We start from the raw sequence: 23,916 nt of genomic DNA on the forward strand, positions 1-23,916 counted from the left end.
GGCCTTCATGGTCGAATTGCTGGAAAGAAACCACTACTAAAGAACACCAATAAGAAGAAGAGACTTGCTTGGGCCAAGAAACACAAACAATGGACATTAGACCGGTGGAAATCTGTCCTTTGGTCTGATGATTACAAATTTGAGATTTTTGGTTCCAACCGCTGTGTCTTTGTGAGATGCAGAGCAGGTGAACGGATGATCTCTGCATGTGTGGTTTCCACCGTGAAGCATGGAGGAGGAGGTGTGATGGTGTTGGGGTGCTTTGCTGGTGACACTGTCGGTGATTTATTTTGAATTCAAGGCACACTTAACCAGCATGGCTACCACAGCATTCTGCAGCTATACGCCCTCCCATCTGGTTTGCGCTTAGTGGGACTATCATTTGTTTTTCAACAGGACAATGACCCAACACACCTCCAGGCTGTATAAAGACTATTTGACCAAGAAGGAGAGTTATGGAGTGCTGCATCAGATGACCTGGCCTCCACAATCACCCAACCTCAACCCAACTGAGATGGTTTGAGATGAGTTAGACCACAGAGTGAAGGAAAAGCAGCCAACAAGTGCTCAGCATATGTGGGATCTCCTTCAAGATGGTTGGAAACGCATTCCAAGTGAAGCTGGTTGAGAGAATGCCAAGAGTGTGCAAAGCTGTCATCAAGGCAAAGGGTGAATACTTTTAAGAATCTAAAATTGAAAATGTATTTTGATGTATTGATTTATTTGATTTACCCTTGAATGAGTAGGTGTGTCCAAACTTTTGACTGGCACTTTTGGCATAGACTTTCCCTTTGAAGGCTTCCACCATTATGAAGTAGTCAACTGGGTGGGGATCCCTATCAGTTGGTAGCAATCAGCCAATGGAGAAGAAGAACATTGACTACCTTAAAATGTAGATGGAGCCTCAATGGCACTGCCCATGTTATCACTGACGCTGTAGTGGCACAGACACAAAGATCCGTCCTCTATCTAGCTCTATGGTTTGCTGTTTGTGTATCTGCCCTCTAATTGGCTAGAATCGTCCCACCTGATCTGGCCTCCTCCCCCATGCCTTCCATCTTTAAGGACATGTATTTCCAACGTTAGTGCGGTCACTCGAATATCTTGTCAATATATTAAACAATCTGTGTTGGTTCATGCACTTGCATACCCGGAAATAGTGTGAGTGGGTGGACCGGCCGGGTGAGAGAGACAGAAAAGGATTGTATCGTTACAGTATCACACTCGCCACCCTGGGGGGCTTCGAGTGGAAATTCCATTGATTGTTAAATCTTATTTGCAACAGCGGTACATGTGTTTTTATTGATGTTGGATTATTCACCGTGGAATGATCAACCCTTGCGATAAGTTTTTGGGGCATTTTTCCGTAATTTTCGTGACGCAAGGGCACATCAAAGTACAGAGAAAAAGGAGCTAACATGAGCGAAGTGGAGAAACGTGTTTATCATGAACTAATCGTTTGCAGTTATTTGATTATTTAAATTGTTCCAATCAATTCGGTAATAACATATTAGTCCAATAAGAGAGAGGCGCGATTCGAGTGATTCACTGACACCTAATGTCATGATTTGATGTCGAGAAGAATATAATTCAAGAGAACACAGGTTATTTATGGGAAACTTACAAACAATGCAATATACTTTTAATGTGTAAGATATTATATCTTACATATGGCTATATAACCTATATTTTATTTTCGCACCCACTGTCCCATGTCATTCAATAGAAACAGTTGCGTTTGCGTTGTTGGTGTAATTTGTATCAAACCAACTGAAGGATGACTGTCAAACTGGACTTTGAAGAGTGTCTCAAAGACTCCCCCCGATTCAGGTAAATCTAGATTAGCCAATGAATAACATTTTATTTTATGACTTAGTCAACAGTCTACATATATGCATTATTCATTCGGTTACATTGTAAGGATGAGAGCTATTTTGTGTGCGGTGCATAAATGTATGTGACTACCATTTTATTACAGTTCAAATAAGTTAGAATACACGATTTAAAGGGTAGGTCTACTCTTATATTTTTGCAATACGTTATTCAGATAGTTTCAGAAATGTCACATGACCACAGAGGGTAAAATTATGACAAATGAGGCTTGCATCCACCCAGAGGAAATAGAGAAGTGATGACATTCTTTTTTTTTTTTTTTTTTAGGTCAAAGCTACCTGAACAATATTATCCTGAGTTGGCATATGGGCCTAGAGTGTGTTAGGCTACACCATTGTAGTTCAGTCAGCACAACCACATGATGAACTTGTCAAATCAGTGTCAGCCCTGCAGATAGTTTGGGGTCAGATAGTTTCTTTGACCATTGACACTGCGGCGAGACACTGCCTTTTGTCATTGTTTTGGACGGTTTTTGAGTGCTGGAATGAAAGAGTATTTCTACGATTCTATACAACTAACATGACTCTTTCATTTGTCGTACTGGTGCTCCCAACTTTAAAAAGTTAGTTAACACGGGTATGATACAAATGTAACATCAGCCATACCGGATGCAAAACACTAATGTTGACTTTTGCTGTTCATGTATTAGGTGCATTGGTGCTAATCAAAATTCTAGGTCACACAGCACAATATTTAGGAGCATAGATGGTTGTAAGTCAATGTAGGAATGCAGCACACCAACCTCTGCTTGGCCTATTCTCTTTCAGAGAGTCAAAACTGTATTTATTTCAACTCTAAAAGAAATTCAACGTAAGACCAAAAGGGAAATGTATTTTGGGGTTTTGAATGTAGCTAATAAGAGGTTTGTTGCATTGGGTGTGCCTCCCTTTCTTTTAGCTGGCAGATCATGAGACGTGACAGTGGTTAGACTCTCTTACTCTCTTGCTCTTTCTTTGTCTCTCGGCCTCTGCTGTTTTATCTTCATTCTTGTTTGATTAACCTTGCAACCTTTATCTTTTTCTCACTCTTTCTTTCTCTCTTTCTCTCTGTTCCTTTCTTTCTCTCTTTCTCTTCTCTCTCTCGCTCTCTTCTTTATTCTTGGCTCACGGTCCCTCTGGGAGGAACACGCAGTGACGGAAAGTTTGACATGTTTGCGGCAGTCATTGGTGCATTCTGCAGCGGTGAGGTCTCATTTGACGGAGAACAGAGAGAGAGGAGGAGGAGGGGGAAGAGGTTTTAGATGTAGGCCGTGGTCGAACTCTGGTAGGCCTTCATATTCACACACCGCTAGTGTGAAGGACTGGAGAGGGAGGAGAGGGCGACATTTGGAAAAAAGAGGCTTTGAAAGAATAGAAAAAGAGAAGTGAAAGAAGGATAGAAGAGGGAGAGAGGGACATCTCGGGAAAGATGAATGAAAGTGGAAAAGAGAGGCTACCGCAGTATACAAACGTCTGCCTCCCGTTGCTAGGTAACCGGGGCGGCCTGGGGTTGTGGAGTGGAACAGGAAGTGAAGGGAGAGATACTGACGTGATAGACAGGAAGTGTGTTTTTTGGGGGGTGGATCGCTATGGAAACTTGAGGTCTCTCTCTCTCAGGCACACTTACTCATACAAATGCATAGGCAGTTTAATCACCTTAGTATCATCTTGCACACACACACACACACACACACACACACACACACACACACTTTCAGAGGGTAATGAATATGATGTGTGTCTAATGACACAGGCTTTGTTCCGTCCTCATCAATTCTATCTTTGCCCTTATTCAGTTTTCTTTTCTAGTGTCTTTTGTCCCCCCACCAAACCTTTGTCAGTCTTGTATTGGTACCCCTGTCATGCTAGTCCCATTTCAATGTCAACCGTACTGAGCTAAATAAACTGCAGCCACTGTCTCTCTCATAGCTCTCTCTCTCTCTCTCTCTCTCTCTCTCTCTCTCTCTCATAGCTCTCTGCTCTCATAGCTCTTAATTCAATTTCAATTTAAGGGACTTGATTGGCATGGGAAACATGTTTACATTGCCAAAGCAAGTGAAATAGATAATAAACAAAAGAGAAATAAACAATAAAATATGAACAGTAAACATTACACTTACAAAAGTTCCAAAAGAATAAAGACATTTCAAATGTCATATTATGTTTGTATACAGTGTTGTAGTGATGTACAAAAGGGACAATAAATAAACATAAATATAGGTTGGATTTACAATGGTGTTTGTTCTTAACTGGTTGCCCTTTTCTTTTGGCAACAGGTCATAGATCTTGCTGCTGTGATGGCACACTGTGGTATTTCACCCAATAGATATGGGAGTTTATCAAAATTGGATTTGTTTTTGAATTCTTTGTGGGTCTGTGTAATCTGAGGGAAATATGTGTCTCTAATATGGTCATACATTTGGCAGGAAGTTAGGAAGTGCAGCTCAGTTTCCACCTAATTTTGTGGGCAGTGTGCACATATCGGCCTGTCTTCTCTTCAGAGCCAGGTCTGCCTTCGGCGGCCTTTCTCAATAGCAAGGCTATGATCACAGAGTCTGTGCTCTCTCTCATAGCTCGCTCTGTCACTCTCTGTCACTATCTCTCTCTCTGTCACTATCTCTCTCTCTGTCACTCTCTCTCTCTGTCACTCTCTCTCTGTCACTCTCTCTCTCCATCTGCTGCGCTGCTTCTCTCGCGCTCTCTTTTTTTGTCTTTGTGCTTTCTCAGTGTCTCTGTCTTTGGTGGAAGGCAGCAGAAACCACACTGTTGGGCCGTTGACGTGAGAAAGTCTGAGTCAGTATCTCCTCTGTTCTAACAGTCACAATCTCCTTCCACTGCCCTTCTGACAGGCCCATTTTATAAACCGTACCAGATATCATTTGAAGCGTCGTGTGTACTGTTGGTGATTGAACTCTCATGACTTCCGATACCACAGCCACAGACATTTCTACTGTAGATCGGCTAGCACTGTGCAAAGCAGCTCAACATTCAGACCAGGATGGTGTGGAGGTGTTGGACAAGACCCTCTGTCTGTGGTGGTGTTTCTTAATGTGCCGAGTAATGTGGCGACGTGTGTCTGTGTTTTCATCCAGGGCTGACATTGAAGTGGTGGAAGGAGATGTCAGTGAATTGGAGACGCGATTAGAAAAGGTGAGAGAGTCTCACACACACACACACACACACACAAAGTTCTCTCCAAACCTCCCCACTCTTCCGTTATGCTCCCAGTATCTAACCACTACTTCTATAAACATACACCCAGCCATCCAGACCGTAGAGGAAGTAGCTGGACAGGGTCAGTTTCTTCCTCTTAGTAGTGACTATGAACTGTGACAGACATGGTGTTTCACCTGAGTTGAAGGGAACTAACTCCAGTGCCACTTCCCCACCCTGTTGTCACCAGAGGGAAAAGTAACTGACCACACATTGTACTGTCAATCGCTTGATCTTCCAAGTTCCCTGAAGGGATTGGTGCGCATAACAATTTCCAATGCATACTTCGGTCATCAATGTTCCGATTCCTGTGAGTCTCAACCCATTCTGCGTCTGGACAGTGGTCATATTTGTCGGCGATGTCATGCCGTGTTGCCCCATGTCATATTGAAATGTTGTGTCATGCTGTGTGCATTGTAGTGTGTTTCCACATCTTTTGCAACATGGAGTTGTGTTGTGTTGAACCCTGACACATTGTGTTATTGTGTAGCTGGTGAAGCAGTGCCACTCCATGCTGGAGGCTGGCAGGGCCTACTGTCAGACCAGCAAGAGCTTTGTCACAGGGCTCAAAGAGCTGGGCCACCACTGTTCTGGGGACAACATGATGGGGGTGAGTCTATAGAGATGCTGGGAGCTACACTCGAACCACTGATTTGAGATCAGTGTAGGAGGGGCCGATCTGTAGATAGCGCTATTACATAGTGTTGTGGTTAGTGTTATATGCTTAAGCAATAAGGCACGAGGGGGTGTGGTATATGGCCAATATACCACGGCTAAGTGCTGTTCTGAAGTACGACGCATCGCGGAGTGCCTGGATACAACCATTAGCTGTGGTATATTGGCCATATACCACACCCCCTTGTGCCTTATTTCTATTATAAACTGGTTTCCAACGTAATTAGAGCAGTAAAAATACATACTTTGTCAAACCCATGGTATACGGTCTGATATACCACGACTGTCAGCCAATCAGCATTCAGGGTTTTAACCACCCAGTTTATAATTATGTCTTTATCATAGTACATTCTTATGAAGGGAAGGGTGGCAGGTAGCCTGGCGGTTAAGAGCATTAGGCCGGTAACCAAAAGATTGCTGGTTCAAATCCCAGAGCCGACGGGGTGAAAAATCTGCTGATGTGCCCTTAAGGCACTTAACTCTAATTGACCTTCTGCTAAATGACTCAAATGTAAGTGGAAGTTGTATTGTATTCAACCATTGATGAATAAGTTAAACTCATTCTGTGTTCTTTTCTCGTAGGAGTGTTTGGAGAAATTCTCCCAGAAGCTGGAAGTGATTCTGGAAGCTCAGGGGGTGAGTTGGACTCCTCTACTGTGCATCGCTTGCCAACAACATTAGTTACTGTAGCAACCACTTTTAAATGTCAGGTGTCTGAGTATCCCTCTCTTTCTTTCTCTTCCTCTCCCCCTCTCTCTCGCTCCATTTAACCCACCCCCTTATTTCCCTCTATTTCTCTCTCTTTTTCTCCTAGGAAGTGATTGAGACCACACAGAAGTCGGTGAAGTTGAAACTGCAGAGTTTTGTGAAAGAGTGAGTGAGTCTGGCACTCCTTAATAATTTAGTATTGTTTCAAACCACTACCATAGACTGGTGTCACGGCATCCCCCAGTCACACCCACGCCTTTATGGGCCACATTCATTCATCCCTCTCTCCCCCTCCCCCTTCTCCCAGGGACGTGCGTCGGTTCAAGGATGTGCGTAAGGAGTTTGAGCGGGGCAGTGAGAGTCTGGAGGCGGCGTTGGGCAGGAACGCTCAGGCCCCCCGGGGGAAGCAGCACGAGGTGGAGGAAGCCAGCCACGCCCTCCTCAACGCCCGCAAGACCTTCCGTTCCGGGGCCCTCGACTACGTACTGCAGGTGAGGTCATCAAAGCTGGATGAGAGTGTATTTTGGGGAAGGACCAAACTTGGTTAATTGATGGTAAGGATGCTACAGACAAAATATTCACTTACACACTCGCCTGCATGCGCTCACACACATTGGACCTGGTTTGAAGTGGTTTGCCTGGAATTGAGTTACATATGACTAGTGTTGAAACTATCAATTGTAGTCTCCAGCTCATGTTGGAATCTTGTTCATTACACTGCTTGCTTTCTGTTTGATGACATGCCACTACTGGAAGGCCTCAAACCAAATACTAGAGAGAATTTTACATAAGATATTTGTCAGGAGGAACAGGACATGTTTCTAACAAATGGCGTTGATAAAATATGCAACAGCACCTCTGCTTAGTGACATGTGTTTTGCTGTGGGGAAAGCTAACAGCATTGCCTTCGGGTTTCCCTGTAGCAGGCTGGTGACTATTAATACCCAGTGGTTAGTACTAGCTGCAGTCATACCAACACACATGTTCTGTCCTCTCCTGTTCACTCACTCGTCCTCTTTCCAAGATCAATGTCATCGAGGCCAAGAAGAAGACCGACATTCTGATGGCGGTGAGTTTCATGACGTGGGAACTTTTATCGTCGGGAATATTTCAAGTGTCGCATGGTTGAGTCCACATGTGGGTGTCTAATGATTTGTTGACTTGTCTTTGGGGCTGCATGTATTGTTTAGTCTTGAGTGTATGATGATGAAGTTTTATTCTGGGTTTCTGTCAGATGGTGTCTATGATGGAAGCCCAGTCCCAGTTCTTCCAACAAGGTCACCAGTCCCTCTCTGAGCTGGCCGACTATCGACGCACCCTGAGTGAAGAGGTAACGAGGACAAGTGGGGGATTTTTTGGGGGGGGGGGGGGATTTTATTAGGATCCCCATTAGATGTTGCAAAAGCAGCAGCTACTCTTCCTGGGGTCCACACAAAACATGAAACATGACATAACACAGGACATCAACAGACAAGACCAGCTCAAGGACAGGAGTGAGCCGGAAAGTGTGTTGGATAAACCAAATTCATGAAGGCAGAGATCTGTTCAAGTACACTACCGTTCAAAAGTTTGGGGTCGCTTAGAAATGTCCTTGTTTTCCATGAAAGCATACATGAAACGAGTTGCAAAATGAATAGGAAATATAGTCAAGATGTTGACAAGGTTATAAATAATGATTTTTAATTGAAGGACACAACTGTTATTTCAAACTTTGCTTTCGTCAAAGAATCCTCCATTTGCAGAAATTACAGCCATGCAGACTTTTGGCATTCTAGTTGTCAATTTGTTGAGGTAATCTGAAGAGATTTCACCCCATGCTTCTGAAGCATGAAGCACCTCCCACAAGTTGGATTGGCTTGATGGGCACTTCTTATGTACCATACAGTCAAGCTGCTCCCACAACAGCTCAATAGGGTTGAGATCCGGTGACTGTGCTGGCCACTCCATTATAGACAGAATACTAGCTGACTGCTTCTTCCCTAAATAGTTCTTGCACATTTTGGAGCTGTGCTTTAGGTCATTGTCCTTTTGTAGGAGGAAATTGGCTCCAATTAAGCGCTGTCCACAGGGTATGGCATGGCGTTGCAAAATGGAGTGATAGCCTTCCTTCTTCAAGATCCCTTTTACCCTGTACAAATCTCTCACTTTACCACCACTAAAGCATCCCCAGACCATCACGTTGTCTCCACCATGCTTTGTGATCCGAACACCTCAAACTTAGATTTGTCTGTCCATAACACTTTTACAATCTTCCTCTGTCCAGTGTCTGTGTTCTTTTGCCCATCTTAATCTTTTCTTTTTATTGGCCAGTCTGAGATATGTATTTTTCTTTGCAACTCTGCCTAGAAGGCCAGCATCAAGGAGTCACCTCTTCACTGTTGACATTGAGACTGGTGTTTTGCGGGTACTATTTAATGAAGCTGCCAGTTGAGGACTTGTGAGGCGTCTGTTTCTCAAACTAGAGACACTAATGTACTTGTCCTCTTGCTTAGTTGTGCACCGGGGCCTCCCACTCCTCTTTCTATTCTGGTTAGAGCCAGTTTGCGCTGTTCTGTGAAGGGGGTAGTACACAGCGTTGTACGAGATCTTCAGTTTCTTGGCAATTTCTCGCATGAAATAGCCTTAATTTCTCAGAACAATAATAGTCTGACGAGTTTCAGAAGAAAGGTCTTTGTTTCTGGCCATTTTGAATCTGTAATTGAACCCACAAATGCTGATGCTCCAGATACTCAACTAGTCTAAAGAAGGCCATTTTTTCTGCTTCTTTAATCAGACAACAGTTTTCAGCTGTGCTAACATAATTGCAAAAGTGTTTTCTAATGATCAATTAGTCTTTTAACATTTTTATTTTTTTGTTTCACCTTTATTTAGCCAGGTGGGCTAGTTGAGAACAAGTTCTCATTTGCAACTTCGACCTGGCCAAGATAAAGCATAGCAATTCGACACATACAACAACAGAGTTACACATGGAATAAACAAAACATATAGTCAACAATAGAGTAGAAAAAAAGAAAACAAAAAAGTCTATATACAGTGAGTGCAAATGAGGTGAGATAAGGGAGTTAAGGCAATAAATAGGCCATGGTGGCAAAGTAATTACAATATAGCAATTAAACACTGGAATGGTAGATGTGCAGAAGATGAATGTGCAAGTAGAGATACTGGGGTGCAAAGGAGCAGGATAAATAAAATAAAAAAATACAGTATGGGGATGAGGTAGATAGCCCATCTGTAAACAGTCCATCTATGTACAGGTGCAGTTTAAAATGATAAAGTTGGATTAGCTAACACAACGAGCCATTGGAACACAGGAGTGATGGTTGCTGATAATGGGCCTCTGTACTCTTATGTGGATATTCCATTTAAAAAAATCTGCCGTTTCCAGCTGCAATAGTCATTTACAACATTAACAATGTCTACAATGTATTGCTGATCAATTTGATGTTATTTTAATGGACAACACATGTGCTTTTCTTTCAAAAACAAAAACATTTCTAAGTGACCCCAAACTTTTGAATGGCAGTGCATGTTGTTCAGATGTTGACATTAGCGAGCAGAGAGAGTGAAGTAAAATAGTTTAATGAAAGTGAGTGGAAGAGGAGGGGAATGACTTCTTCTCTTAGATCAGCGTTCTTTTTTTCCCCAGGGCACTTTTTGTTTTACATTAGAGAAATGGCACGCCGCATTCCCTCCCCTTTAAAAAAAAAAAGAAAAGTGTTCTTTTTTTATTGAGATAGCCTCTAATAAAAACACCACCAGCTTGATTTAGTTTAATTTGAGGGACCTAGGAATGAGTTTGTTTTGAAGCAAATTTCCTGCTATTTTCCATAGTTTAACATGACTCTTTTAGATAGGATACTTAATGGATAAGGAAAATAAAGGCTAGACCTGATTTCCTCAAATGGTATTCCGCTACCAAATGTATGATTTCTGTTTTTAATTTAATTATACATGTTCTCTTTTACAGAAAGTTAATAGATCAATTGATTACGACAGAGTCCCACATTGTATAAGGGGACTTCCCAAGCAAAATCTAATTTCTTTGGCTCCTCGACTTTAGAAGGTCGAAGCTCAGCTTCTGAATGTCATAGAGACAAACCAAAGATATCGCGTCTTCCTCTTCCGCTTGTTTCTATCCTTAAGCATCGCAGATTTATGCGTAGTTTTAGATCAGTGTAAAAAAATATATATATATTTAATCAAGGAAGGTCCTGCACCCCACAATTGGCACACCCAATATGTGGGGCGTGACCCCTAGGTTGGGAACCCCTGTCTTTGACGGAAGGTTTATTCTAGCAGTTGATTCCATGGATTAATTAGTACACGAGTCCTAACAATGTTGCCAGGAGGGACGAGGAAATCACAAGGTGAAGTCCCTCTCGTCGTGACAGGAAACAGTGTGGGCACCATCAACAGGAACTATTTCACATGACTTAGAAAGTGTGTGTGCACCTGTGTGAGCGAAGATGTGTTGTCCATGTGCTTGCATGTTTTCATCTTGTCATACAGTGATGTCAGTGCTACGCTGGATGGACACTGTAGCATAACTGGACGTGCTGCCATACATGGAGCTCTAGGACTGCAGTCAACAGTAGACTACAACTAACCCGTGTGTTAATTAGTCTGCACATCCGAGAGCAGCTCAACCGGGAAGCAAGTCACCTTTCACCAGACCATTTTAAAGCCACAAAGACTGATTTTAGCTCTTCCTGCTGTTACAGGAAATGGTGAAGGATTGCGAGGCAGAATGAGAGAGGGAAAGAATGAGCGCGAAGTTGCTTAAAGGCAGCTGGATCATCTGAAATCTTTATGCGAAAGAGAGAGGGAGTGAAAGTAAAACTGCTATACGAAGCTGCTGGAGAGTTTCCCTCGATCCATCGGCCAGAAGTTGGGAGAGGTTCAGCACTTCCTCCTTCCTGTTTTCCCCAGAGGAGGAAGTCTGGAGTGAAGGACTCCCTGACCTCCACCTGAACGCTGTACAAGCCTGAAGCCCTTTACCTCCTCGCCTGATTTTCCTCAACAGTTTCTACATTCATCTTTACAACTCTATATCCAAAAACATACTGTCCAGTATACTGTGTACATTATTATCTTTATTTAGTTGCCTGGCTGAACGGACCTATCATGCTGAACCGCTGTGTGTTATTTAGGATAGTGTGCATCATTTGAAATATTGGCTGTGGCCATACTAGTATCGCAATATTTGTTTCAATGGCTAAAATGAGAACACAAAGTAGACAACTCTTTGGTCTTTTAGAAACCTGTTGTATGTAAACATTTTTGTTGCTATGTCTTGGAAAATTAATAAATGTTACTCTGGATGACAACATAATGATGCTTGTTTTAAATGTTAGGGCTGTTTTCCTAAAGAAGTTAGTATGGTGGCAAGGAAACAAAACAGTTACAAGTATCTCGATACTGGCCCTATTGGATTTTTTAGTTTTTAAATCAAATTGATTGTGCCCGACTTTCTCTCTCGTACACAGCACACTCAACTAGTGTTGAATTCCGCAAGGGAGAAGAGAGACATGGAACAGAGACACGCTGCCATTAAGAAAAAGGTAAACACGGCTGGAACCAAACACTACAGTAAAGAAAGAAGCTAATCACAGACCACCATGATGGCTTCCATGTGATTACGCTAGCTCTCCATCCTCTGAGGACATACAGTGCCTTCGGAAACTATTCAGACCCCTTGACTTTTCCCACATTTTGTTATGTTACAGCCAGATTCTAAAATGTATTCAATCCTTTTTTCCCCTCATCAATCTTCACACAATACCCCATAATGACAAAACAAAAACTGTTTTTTGGATATATTTTTTAAAAATGGAAATACATGACACTTAAGTATTCAGACCCTTTACTCAGTGCTTTTGGCAAACTCGTAGCGGGCTGTCATGTGTCTTCCATCTGTCCACTCTACCATAAAGGCCAGATTGGTGGAGTGCTGCAGAGATGGTTGTCCTTTTGGAATGTTCTCCCATCTCCACAGAAGAACTCTGGAGCTCTGTCAGAGTGACCATCAGGTTCTTGGTCATCTCCCTGAACATGGCCCTTCTCCCCCGATTGCTCAGTTTGACCCGGGCAGCCAGCTCCAGGAAGAGTCTTGGTGGTTCCAAACTTCTTACATTTAAGAATAATGGAGTTATTGGGGACCTTCAATGCTGCATAATTGTTTTGGTACCCTTCCCCAGATCTGTGCCTCAACACAATCCTGTCTCGGAGCTCTACAGACAATTCCCTCGACCTCATGGCTTGGCTTTTGCTCTGACATGTACTGTCAACTGTGGGACCGTAAATAAACAGATGTGTGCCTTTCCAAATCATGTCCAATCAATTGAATTTGCAACAGTTGGACTCCAATCAAGTTGTAGAAACATCTCAGGGATCATAGCAAAGGGTCTGAATACTTAAGTTTCCTACAACCTGTTTTCACTTAGTCATTGTGGGGTATTGTGTGTAGATTGAGGGCAAAAAAATTCAAATCATTTTTAGAATAAGGCTGTAACGTAACAAAATGTGGCAAAAATCAAGGGGTCGGAATACTTTCCGAAGGCCATGTAGACAGGAAGACCTTACGACATAATTTTCTTTCAAACATAGCTTGGGATCAACTGGTATCACTGCATTCAAATTAGATTTACGTCCTGATACTAACATCCCTTCCCTACAGTCATGTGTATGTTTGTGTTGTGTTTGTGTTGTGTTGGTAGGATGTCTCGTATGATAACTCCTTAATGGATTTCTGTGCTGATGCACCCAACGGTATCGCCATGGAGGGCTACCTGTATAAGAGAGCTAGCAATGCCTTCAAGACTTGGAGCAGGTATGTTACCTTTCGATTTCCCTGTTTCTGTGCTGTACGTTGTTCTCCCTCTCTTTCTCTCTCCTCTCTCTCGCTCTCGCCATCACTCACTTGCCACGTTCAAAACAGCTGGGAAGTCGGACTTGGAATTCCAACTCGGGAACACGGGCCTCTTTCTAGAGCTCTGACTTCCCAACCTGAAGACCACTGACCTCATGGTCATGATTTGACTTTGTATTATGAATCCAGACTCTCTCTCTCGCTCTTATCAATTCAAGGGTATTATTTCCATGGGAAACATGTTTACGTTGCCAAAGTAAGTGAAGTAGATAATAAAAAAATCAAAATGTTCAGTGAACATTACACTCACAGACGTTCCAAAAGAATTAAGACATTTCAAATGTCATTATGTCTATATACAGTGTTGTAATGATGTGCAAGTAGTTAAAGTACAAAAGAGAATATAAATGAACATAAATATGGGTTGTATTTACAATGGTGTTTGTTCTTCACTGGTTGACCTTTTCTTGTGGCAAAAGGTCACAAATCTTACAGCTGTGATGACACACTGGTATTTCACCCAAAATTGGGTTTGTTTTCGAATTCTTTGTGGGTCTGTGTAATCTGAGGGAAATATGTGTCTCTAATATGGTCACACATTTGGCAGGAGGTTAGGAAGTGCAGCTCAGTTTCCACCTCATTTTGTGGGCTGTGTGCACATAGCCTGTCTTCTCTTGGGAGCCAGGTCTGCCTACGGCGGTCTTTCTCAATAGCAAGGCTATGCTCACTGGTCAGTCACAGTAGTCAGGTATTCTGCCACTGTGTACTCTCTGTTTAGGGCCAAATAGCATTCTAGTTTACTCAGATTTTTTTGTTAATTCTTTCCAATGTGTCAAGTAATTCTCTTTTTGTTTTCTCATGATTTGGCAGGGTCTAATTGTGTTGCTGTCCTGGAGCTCTGTGGGGTCTGTTTGTGTTTGTGAACAGAGCCCCAGGACCAGCTTGCTTAGGGGACTCTTCTCCAGGTTCATCTTTCTGTAGGTGATGGCTTTGTTATGGAAGGTTTGGGAATCACTTCCTTTTAGGTGGTTGTATAATTTAACGTCTCTTTTCTGGATTTTGATAATTAGCAGGTATCGGACTATTTCTGCTCCTCGTGCATTATTTGGTGTTTTACATTGTACACAAAGGATATTTTAGCATTATTCTGCATGTAGAGTCTCAATTTGGTGTTTGTCCCATTTTGTGAAGTCTTGGTTGGTGAGCGGACCCCAGATCTCACAATCATAAAGGACAATGGGTTCTATAACTGATTTCAAGTATTTTTTTTGCCAGATCCTAATTGGTATGTAGAATGTTATGTTCCTTTTGATGGCGTAGAAGGCCCTTCTTGCCTTGTCTCAGCTCATTCACAGCTTTGTGGAAGTTACCCGTGGCGCTGATGTTTAGGCCAAGGTATGTGTCGTTTTTTTTGTGCTCTAGGGCAATGGTGTCTAGATGGAATTTGTATTTGTGGTCCTGGTGACTGGATCTTTTTTGGAACACCATTATTTTTGTCTTACTGAGATTTACTGTCAGGGCCCAGGTCAGGTTTGACATAATCTGTGCAGAAGATCTAGGTTCTGCTGTAGGCCCTCCTTGGTTGGGGACAGATCTAGGTGCTGCTGTAGGCCCTCCTTGGTTGGGAACAGATCTAGGTGCTGCTGTAGGTCCTCCTTGGTTGGGGACAGATCTAGGTGCTGCTGTAGGTCCTCCTTGGTGGTTGGGGACAGATCTAGGTGCTGCTGTAGGCCCTCCTTGGTGGTTGGGGACAGATCTAGGTGCTGCTGTAGGCCCTCCTTGGTGATTGGGGACAGACGCATCAGATCATCAGCAAACAGTAGACATTTGACTTCAGATTCTTCAGACTGTTCTAGTGCCCTCGCTAATTCGTTGATATATATGTTGAAGAGGGTGTGTCTCGTCTGTCTGTCTCTGTGCCTGTGTCTTTCTTATATATATATATATTTCACTGCCTTTTCTTTCCACCCATTATTTGGCCCTCTTCAGCTCTAGTTGTTTTGTGCCCAGAGAGGTTTTTAATGGTTCAGCCTAGGAAGGTGATTGCATTATTCCTTCTCATCTCCTTTTGATCTCCTGTCTGACGACTGTAGGCGCTGGTTCTCTATCCAGAAAAATCAACTGGTCTATCAGAAGAAATTCAAGGTGAGTTTTTGAAAGCCACTGCTTTACTTTTCAATGCATTTTTAATAGCAATCCATGCAGACACAAAGATAATAAAAAAACACACACACTTTCACAGCCTGTGTCCTATTCCCTCTCTCAGGAGCAGCCCACCGTGGTGATGGAGGACCTGCGTCTGTGCACAGTGAAGGTCTGCGCTGACAACGAGAGACGATTCTGCTTTGAGGTGGTCTCACCGTCCAAGTGAGTGTACTGTCTGTGTACATGCAGTTTGTCTGTGTGTGCTGATGTTGCCATTGATGTTAGTTTTGGGCGTGTGGTATTTACTGTGTGTGTGTGTGCGTGTAGGAGCTGTCTGTTACAGGCGGACTCAGAGCGTCAGCAACAGGGCTGGATAAGTGCTGTCCAGAACAGCATAGCCTCAGCCTTCCAGGAACGCAGAGAAGACCCACACAGCCCAGTGAGAACACACACACCTTATTCACTCTGTGTCAGGGAGTAGTGACTACATGTAGTTCAACTAGTATTGTAACTACATGTAGTTCAACTAGTATTGTAACTATATGTAGTTCAACTAGTATTGTAACTACATGTAGTTCAACTAGTGTTGTAACTACATGTAGTTCAACTAGTGTTGTAACTACATGTAGTTCAACTAGTGTTGTAACTACATGTAGTTCAACTAGTGTTGTAACTACATGTAGTTCAACTAGTGTTGTAACTACATGTAGTTCAACTAGTGTTGTAACTACATGTAGTTCAACTAGTAATGTAACTACATTTTGCAGTAGCTTGGTTGTAGTTAAACTAAATTAAAATCTAGGTAGTGGTTTCAGTAGTTATTGATATTTTTGCTATGTAGCGGTATAGCTAACGACTGGAACTACTTTTGTTGCTAACATAAAATATTTGGCAACAGCCCTGCCTAATTGTAATTTAACACAAAGTAGTTTGGATGCATTGAACTACTTTTCCAAAGAAACTTTAGTTAAGTAAACTATTCTCTTAGTGTAGCTATAGTGCAGCTTAACTTGTTCCAGTGTGAAGTAATTGGTAGCTCGGTAAACTATTTAGCTTCCCCAACAAACAACACTTATTTTCAGAAGCAGAGTTGTAACTCATTGTCTACAGAAAGTGCAGTGATCCACACTCATTCCATATGTTTGTGTGTACCTCTCTCTCTCTCTCTTTCTTTGTCTCGTTCTCCCCCCTCTCTCTCTCTCTCTGTCTCCTTCTCCCCCCCTCTCTCTCTTTCTTTCTTTGTCTCGTTCTCCTCCCTCTCTCTCTCTCTCCTTCTCCCCCTCTCTCTCTTTTGCGCTCTTTGTCTCGTTCTCCCCTGCTCTCTCTCTTTCGCTCTGTCTCGTTCTCCCCCTCTCTCTCTCTCACACACACACACACACACACACACACACACACACACAGAGGGAGCGTTGCAGCTCAGTGTCGGGCAGCCCAGGAGGAGGGGTGTTTGGGGATCAGGAAAAGACGGGGGGCCGCGAGGCTCTGGATCAGGTCCAGGGCATCCCGGGAAACAAGCAGTGCTGCGACTGTGGAGAGCCTGGTCCGGACTGGGCTTCTATTAACCTGGGGATCACCCTCTGTATCGTCTGTTCTGGGATACACAGGTAGGATATATACACACACACACATATATACACACACACACACACACATTAATATGTAACTAACTCCCTTCTTCTCGGTGTCCTGCTGACAGGAGTCTGGGTGTCCACTTCTCCAAAGTACGCTCCCTCACCCTGGACTCCTGGGAACCAGAGCTGGTCAGGGTAAGACTATGTACATGCTCTAAGCAGATAAAATATTATCTTAATTCATAGCTTTTTTTCATACAATGTAAAGACAATTCTTAAAGCTGCAATGTGCACTTTTTTTGGTGACCTGACCAAAAGCACATAGAAATGTGAGTAATAGATATGTCATTCTCATTGAAAGCAAGTCTAAGAAGCAGTAGATGTGTTCTATGTGCGCTATTTCTATGCTTCCCGGTCTTAAGTTTCATTTTTGCGTCTTTTAATTTCAGTTTTATACAACAGCTTCAAACAGACGGTACAATGAATGAGTCACGTGCTTGTTTTGTCACACAAACTGAAATTAGGCAAACGATTCACATTGTTTGCAACCAGGAAATTTCTGCATATTGCACCTTTTTTTTAAAGTAAGTAATTATGTCCACCCTCTCTTTCTCTCTCTCTCTGTGTGTGCTGTAGTTGATGTGTGAGTTGGGCAACACAGCCATCAACAGGATCTACGAGGCGCGGATTGATGAGATCACCATCAAGAAACCCCACCCATCCAGTCCAAGGTATGAACCCTCATCTTCATTCCTCGGGTCCTGAGTCATAACCCGTCAACGACACGTTAAATCTCACTCAGACATTAAAGATTTCCCAGCATTTACAGTGTGATTTGATTTAAATGTTTATAAAGTATAGTGGAACAGAACGTTCAGATATAAATATATTGTATAGACCGGACATGATTATTTTGTACACAGAGTAGGTTATATACAGTACCAAGTCAAAAGTTTGAGTGTCCAAAGCTGTCGTCAAGGCAAAGGGTGGCTACTTTGAAGAATCTCAAATATAAAATATATTTTGATTTGTTTGTTTGTTTTTTTTTTTTTTTGGTTACTGCATGATTCAATATGTGTTATTTCATAGTTGTGATGTCTTCACTGTTATTCTACAATGTAGAAAATAGTAAAAATGAAGAAAAACCCTGGAATGAGTAGGTGTCCAACCTTTCGACTGGTACTTTGATTTGTTATACCAGGTGCTTGTTCAACGTTGCAGATAGAAATGTCCTCCTCATCCCCCTCTGGTGTCATAACTTGAAACTAAAGGGAGATTTTAACTTTTTTTCGTATTACACTACACATGCATACTGCTAAATGCAGGCGAATATTTTTCTTTACACAATTTGACGATATTAGTTCTGCTCAAATCTTTAATCAAACACTTTCATCGGTTCAATGATCTGGCTTCCTCTTTTCCTCTCCTTTGCTGCACCCCAGACAGGAAGTTGCACAGGTACACGACGACGGCTGTGGTTTGTTGTAAACTATAAACTGTCCCCCGGAAATGTGATGTGCAGTTGCATGGTTTTGTCTGTGTGTGTGTGTGCTCAGGATGTACAGTAGTGTGCATGCAGTCAACTGTGTTGTCAAATAGTAGTACAGTCAGGCCTGGTTTGTCAAGTTTGAATTGAACTGAATTTACCTGCTGTGTCATATGGTTTTATAATGTGCATTTTGATTCTATTTTTTTTCTATAAATAAAAATGCTTTTAAGCAGAAGGACCTGACACTTTTTTACAGACGTTTTCTCTTTCATATTCTCTCTCTGTCTCAGGGGTGATAAGGAGTCGTGGATTCGTTCTAAGTTTGTGGAGAAGAAGTTTATCCAGAAGCTCCCGGAGACGGGTCGGAACATTCCACTGCGGCGCTCCAGCGCCCGGAGGAACAGAGCAAACACCCAAGAGAGGCCAGCCGGCTCACGCCCACCACTCAAACCCAAACCCAATCGGGCCACCCTGCCACGACTCCCAGGTACTGGACGGAACATACACGCTTGTCTGATTTACACTATAGGGCCAAGCCGAGCTGTACCGGGCTGGCCTCTTTTAGCAGATCAGGTATGCAACTCATTCTGTACAGATATGTTTCTGCCTGCAGTCTACTGATGGACTGGTAGGTGTTGAAGTTTTTTAAGTCCTAAAACAGTACACCTGTGTGTACAGGTCAGGAATGTAAAGAGTGCAGGTGCTGTGGGTTATTTGTGTCTGTCCAAGGGATTTTTAGCAGGATAGATGGCATTCTACAAGTTATCAAGATAGGAGTGAATGAAATAATTCCACATTGTTCAGCCTCGCTGCATGCACGCTAGTACCTACATACACACAGAAATCATCTGAACTTGGTGACACAGCAGTAAGCTGTGGTAGATACCCTGTGTCTATTGTTATAATCAGCACGATAAACCTCTAATATGGTGGCCTGCTGCGATGTTGAGTCTCTGTCTCTCTCGATCTGTCTCTATCTCTCTCGATCTGTCTCCTCCCACTCTCTCTCTTTGTCTCCTCTCTCGATCTGTCTTCTCTCCTCTCTGTCTCCTCTCTCTCTCTCTGTCTCCTCGATCTGTCTTCTCTCCTCTCTCTCCCCATCTCTCTCCTCTCTCTCCCTCTGTCTCCTCTCTCCCTCTGTCTCCTCTCTCTCTCTGTCTCCTCTCTCTCGATCTCTCTCTCCCCTCTCTCTGTCTTCTCTCTCGATCTCTCTGTCTTCTGTCTTCTCTCTCGATCTCTGACTCCTCTCTGTCTGTCTCCTCTCTCTGTCTCCCTGTCTCTTCTCTGTCTGTCTCCTCTCTCTTGTTCTGTCTTCTCTCTCTCTCGTTCTGTCTTCTCTCTCTCGATCGCTCTGTCTTCTCTCTCTCTCTGTCTCCCTCAGGGCTCAACCAGAGTGATCTTCTTCAAAAGAACAACACAGGCATTCACAAAGGTGACACACACACATTTACATTATAGTCATTTAGCAGATGCTCGTATCCAGAGCGACTTACAGTATTGAGTGCATAAATGTTCATACTTTTTTTCCACACACACCAAAACAGACCAAACAAACGAAAAAGCACATTAAACACCCTTGTCATCCCTCCATACACAGACGATGATGAAGAGGAGGACCTGTCTGGTCTTCATCCCGGGGCGTTGTTATACCGGTCTGCAGCACTGCAGCATTTCCCTGTCATGGCTGACGCCCTGGCCCACGGAGCTGACGTCAACTGGGTCAACACCGTCGAGGAGTCCAGCACCCCACTCATACAAGCAGTCACCGCGGTGAGTGAGCGAGAGATCACTGTGGCGAGGACATGAGTGGGTGTGTGTCTACGTTCAGAAGAGAGAGACGCTGGTTTGTGCGAATTCTTACCTATACTCTGGCCCCTGTCTCTCCAGAACTCCTTGGCAGCGTGTGAGTTCCTGCTACAGAACGGTGCCAATGTCAACACAGCAGACAGCAATGGGAGAGGACCCCTACACCACGCCACTATACTGGGACACACTGGGTAGGACAGACACATGCATAAGCATACATACACACACACACACACAAACTTGAACACACGCACACACTAACCTGGTCTCTATCTCCCAGGCTGGTGTGTCTGTTCCTGAAGAGAGGGGCGGACTACAATGCCAGAGACCACACCCAGAAAGATCCCATCACCATTGCCGTGGAGACCGCCAACGCTGACATCGTCACCCTGTGAGTATAAGTATTAGTTGATTTGTTGACACTAGATTGATTGATTGATTGATACAGCAGAATTTCCTCACCATCCTTCTACTATCCCCATAACAGGCTGCGAATCGCCAAGATGAACAAGGAGATGCGGGAGATGGACGGAGCCTTTGGCCAACCAGGTCACTCAATGGGACAGGGAGTGGGCGGGACAGGGAGTGGGATAGGCCAAACAAGGAAGGGACTTCAGGCCTTGAAGAACCAACTGAGTGGATGGGCACTGGGCGGAGGGCAGAATGAGTAGAGAGAGGGGGACTTGCATCATACTTGATGGAGACGACAGAGGAAGGAAAAGGGGTACTGCTGAGGTGCAAAGGCTACTCGGCTAACTAGACATGTTCCCAGAACCCCAATACATTGGGACTAGACAGTAACATTCAAGTTGAGATTGTTCTCTGAACTCTGAAACATTGTTAGAACGTTTTTAAAGTCGAGCATGATATGTTCTGATAGATTTTCTGGAATCGTTGCTAGACCCTTCTAAGAGTGTTTTCAGAAAGAACATTCTCAGAATACAATTTTGACAGAGGTCAGGGGAATGTTCTCCAGAACGTATATGTGGAAGGTTCTTGAAACTGAGAATTGTTACTGGCTCTGGACGATTTGCTGTACCTCAGTAGAGGGAGTAGACTAAATGAAGTTTGATTAGAAGGATAACTAGAATACAGGGTAAATGTATGAACAAGCAGCTTCTATACTGTCGTCTTTCTATGGGAAGAGGTGGCCATTTTGGATATATAATACTAAAGGTGAAATGAGAGGACATACTGTAGAAGAAGAGGATGTTTTAGAGAGTGTTTATGTAATGACATGTGAGTCCACGTTGCACTTCGATGTACAGTGAAGGAACGCACTTTACAGCCCATGTTGGCTCTATGTAGATCACCGTATGATAACACTGGGCAATGACCATGTTTAACATCTAGTTATATCAGTGGAGGCTGGTGGGGGGAGCTAGAGGAGGACGGACTCATTGTAATGGCTGGAATGGAATCAATGGAACGGAGTGAAACGAGGTTTCCGTATGTTTGAGACCGTTCCAAAATTCCATTCCAGCCATTACAATGAGTCCGTCCTCCTAATAGCTCCACTCACCAGCCTCCACTGATTTATACTTCTATGTATTACAGTGTATGTGGTCCTATGTATGCATGTATTGTATTACACAGTATGCTGCCTGAAAAAGCAGGAATCAGATTGTTTGGGTGCAGTTGATGTACAGTATATGTCTCTCCATGTACATTTTATGCACCTTGCGCATTCTAATTTAGTCTGCTGTGTGTCATTGTCATAAGCTCAGTCCAACGCCAAATGCTTTTTAAATTTTTTTTGTTTATATACACTTGAGGGTTTTCCCCATTACACTGTTTGCCCAATCCCCAGGCTTATTTTAACTTTTTCAAACCAGTTCCTCGTTTGTCACACCTAAGCGGTTATTGTCGTGTTCAACCTGTTTCAGTTGTGTACGCACGCTGCCACTGTTGGGCATTGCTTTTGCTCGACAATAACACCAATGATACTGAGAACATGAAGCTGTATAGACCAGAATGAGCCACTCTGTCCATTTGAAGTTGAGTGTTTTCCAAACGGCTCCTGGTCCACTAGAGGGTTGGGTTGTGGCCGGTCTTAGGCTGCTATTAAGACAATCCACAATGAACAATGCTTAAACATTTGGGAACCACTGGTCTAAACCCTAGCCAGTGGGCCTAGTCGGCGCAACAGATTTGGGCTGGAAAGGGAACAGTGGACTCAATGTGGAGAGCTTCAACCTTACTGTGCTGTGTTTGTATGAGAAAGAAAGTGTACCATCTATTCCCCCCATGGCCAAACTGTCAGCCAAGTCAGTTATTTACTCCAGTACTGACACATTATTTCAGTTTCTAATAGGCCTATTTCCTGGTTTGACTCAAATAATCTGTCTGGCTCAGGAGGAGTAGTGCTGTGATTCCCATGTCATGTGCTCTGAGATGCTCAACTTGTCTGTCACTCTGATGTGCACTGCTTCATTGTTGTCGTGTGAGCCTTTTGTGTTTGTCCAATGAGGCGGCCGCCTGTTCTGCACTGCTTGCGCAGTGTGTCCCCTGATGCCCCTGCTTAGCAGTGCTACAGGTAAACGGCGTGTGCGTGCGTGTCTGCTTATCGTAGTAATGGGGATACATTGAGGGAGAGAAAAGGGGGCGTTTTTGAGGACAAATGTACAGCCATTTGGTGAACGTAAAATGATCTTCTCATGTCTTGTTTTCCTCAGGTGATGAAACGTACCAGGACATCTTCAGGGACTTCTCTCACATGGCCTCTAACAACCCAGAGAAGCTGAAACGGCGCAGCACAGATTTTAAGACTTGACCTACCCCAGCTGCTGTTTCTTTCACATGCTGTTTTCCTTGTCTTACACACACACACATTTGCTGGCCACCTGCTCTGCGTTAGGTCGTAGTTCAGCTGGTCATTACTCCTAGTAGAGCCTCCAGTCCCATCAGTAATGTCTTTGTGTTTGGCTGCCAGAGACAAGTGGCTATACGTGGTTGTAGGAGAGAACAAGATGTACAGCCTAATGACAGCTAATACAGTAGAAACTTCCCATTTTAAATGATTCATTTCGCTTTCCCGTAGTCTTGAGGTCCATCTGTCCGTCCTAATCTGGTCTTGTTGACTCGGCTCCAACTAGGTCACCCAGAACTAGAACAAAAAAAAGGTTGCCTTTTGTTGTTTTGTATGAATTTTGATTGAGCCCTCTTAATGTACTGTACAATGTGACAAAACAATGAGCGCAAAAGGGTCAAATTGTTGTATGTGCTCTTGTACTTCATCATTTCTGATGTGATGTGTTTTTGTGTTTTGTATTGGCTGCCTGAGGTACCAGAGCTGTATTTCGTACGGACGATTAAAATACCAGAGTTAATTTAATATACCCAATTATCAAGCAGTAAAACACATTTAATTCACTGCATCCGCCAGAAATGTGTAGCAACCACATGTCATTAAAATGTATTGTGTTCAATTCAACCCCTCATCCAGAAACGCATTTACGTCAATAGTTGGATTATTGGTCTTCTCGACCATACGGTGTCTAACCACAGGGCTATTGACCATCTATATCCACTAGGTGGCAACACCATGTCATTGCAGTAACCTCTGAACAA

General features: G+C 43.3%; 1 protein-coding gene across 3 annotated transcripts in view; it reads left to right on the top strand.

Annotated features, from left to right (window-relative positions):
- The window catches only part of acap1 (ArfGAP with coiled-coil, ankyrin repeat and PH domains 1), a 36,278-nt gene extending 12,594 nt beyond the window's left edge, over window positions 1-23,684 (top strand). Inside the window, exons 1-24 of one of the 3 annotated variants that reach the window (XM_036987549.1) lie at window positions 1,111-1,604; window positions 1,727-1,830; window positions 4,964-5,021; window positions 5,575-5,694; window positions 6,342-6,395; window positions 6,574-6,632; window positions 6,775-6,958; window positions 7,492-7,536; window positions 7,702-7,797; window positions 11,954-12,028; window positions 13,184-13,296; window positions 15,429-15,480; window positions 15,602-15,702; window positions 15,808-15,919; window positions 16,882-17,084; window positions 17,177-17,246; window positions 17,688-17,782; window positions 18,831-19,027; window positions 19,922-19,972; window positions 20,138-20,310; window positions 20,428-20,537; window positions 20,627-20,737; window positions 20,834-20,895; window positions 23,022-23,684. In XM_036987549.1, the coding sequence (XP_036843444.1) occupies window positions 1,778-1,830; window positions 4,964-5,021; window positions 5,575-5,694; window positions 6,342-6,395; window positions 6,574-6,632; window positions 6,775-6,958; window positions 7,492-7,536; window positions 7,702-7,797; window positions 11,954-12,028; window positions 13,184-13,296; window positions 15,429-15,480; window positions 15,602-15,702; window positions 15,808-15,919; window positions 16,882-17,084; window positions 17,177-17,246; window positions 17,688-17,782; window positions 18,831-19,027; window positions 19,922-19,972; window positions 20,138-20,310; window positions 20,428-20,537; window positions 20,627-20,737; window positions 20,834-20,895; window positions 23,022-23,119 (2,292 nt within the window). In that variant the 5' untranslated portion in view covers window positions 1,111-1,604; window positions 1,727-1,777 and the 3' untranslated portion in view covers window positions 23,120-23,684. Of the gene's footprint in view, window positions 1-1,110; window positions 1,831-4,963; window positions 5,022-5,574; window positions 5,695-6,341; window positions 6,396-6,573; window positions 6,633-6,774; window positions 6,959-7,491; window positions 7,537-7,701; window positions 7,798-11,953; window positions 12,029-13,183; window positions 13,297-15,428; window positions 15,481-15,601; window positions 15,703-15,807; window positions 15,920-16,881; window positions 17,085-17,176; window positions 17,247-17,687; window positions 17,783-18,830; window positions 19,028-19,921; window positions 19,973-20,137; window positions 20,311-20,427; window positions 20,538-20,626; window positions 20,738-20,833; window positions 20,896-23,021 lie in introns of those variants that run through there. The other 2 variants (XM_021615056.2, XM_036987550.1) reach the window with 2 other exon arrangements.
- The last annotated feature ends 232 nt before the right edge of the window (window positions 23,685-23,916 follow it).

This window comes from Oncorhynchus mykiss, chromosome 9 (assembly GCF_013265735.2).
Source record: "Oncorhynchus mykiss isolate Arlee chromosome 9, USDA_OmykA_1.1, whole genome shotgun sequence".
Lineage (NCBI taxonomy): Eukaryota > Metazoa > Chordata > Actinopteri > Salmoniformes > Salmonidae > Oncorhynchus > Oncorhynchus mykiss.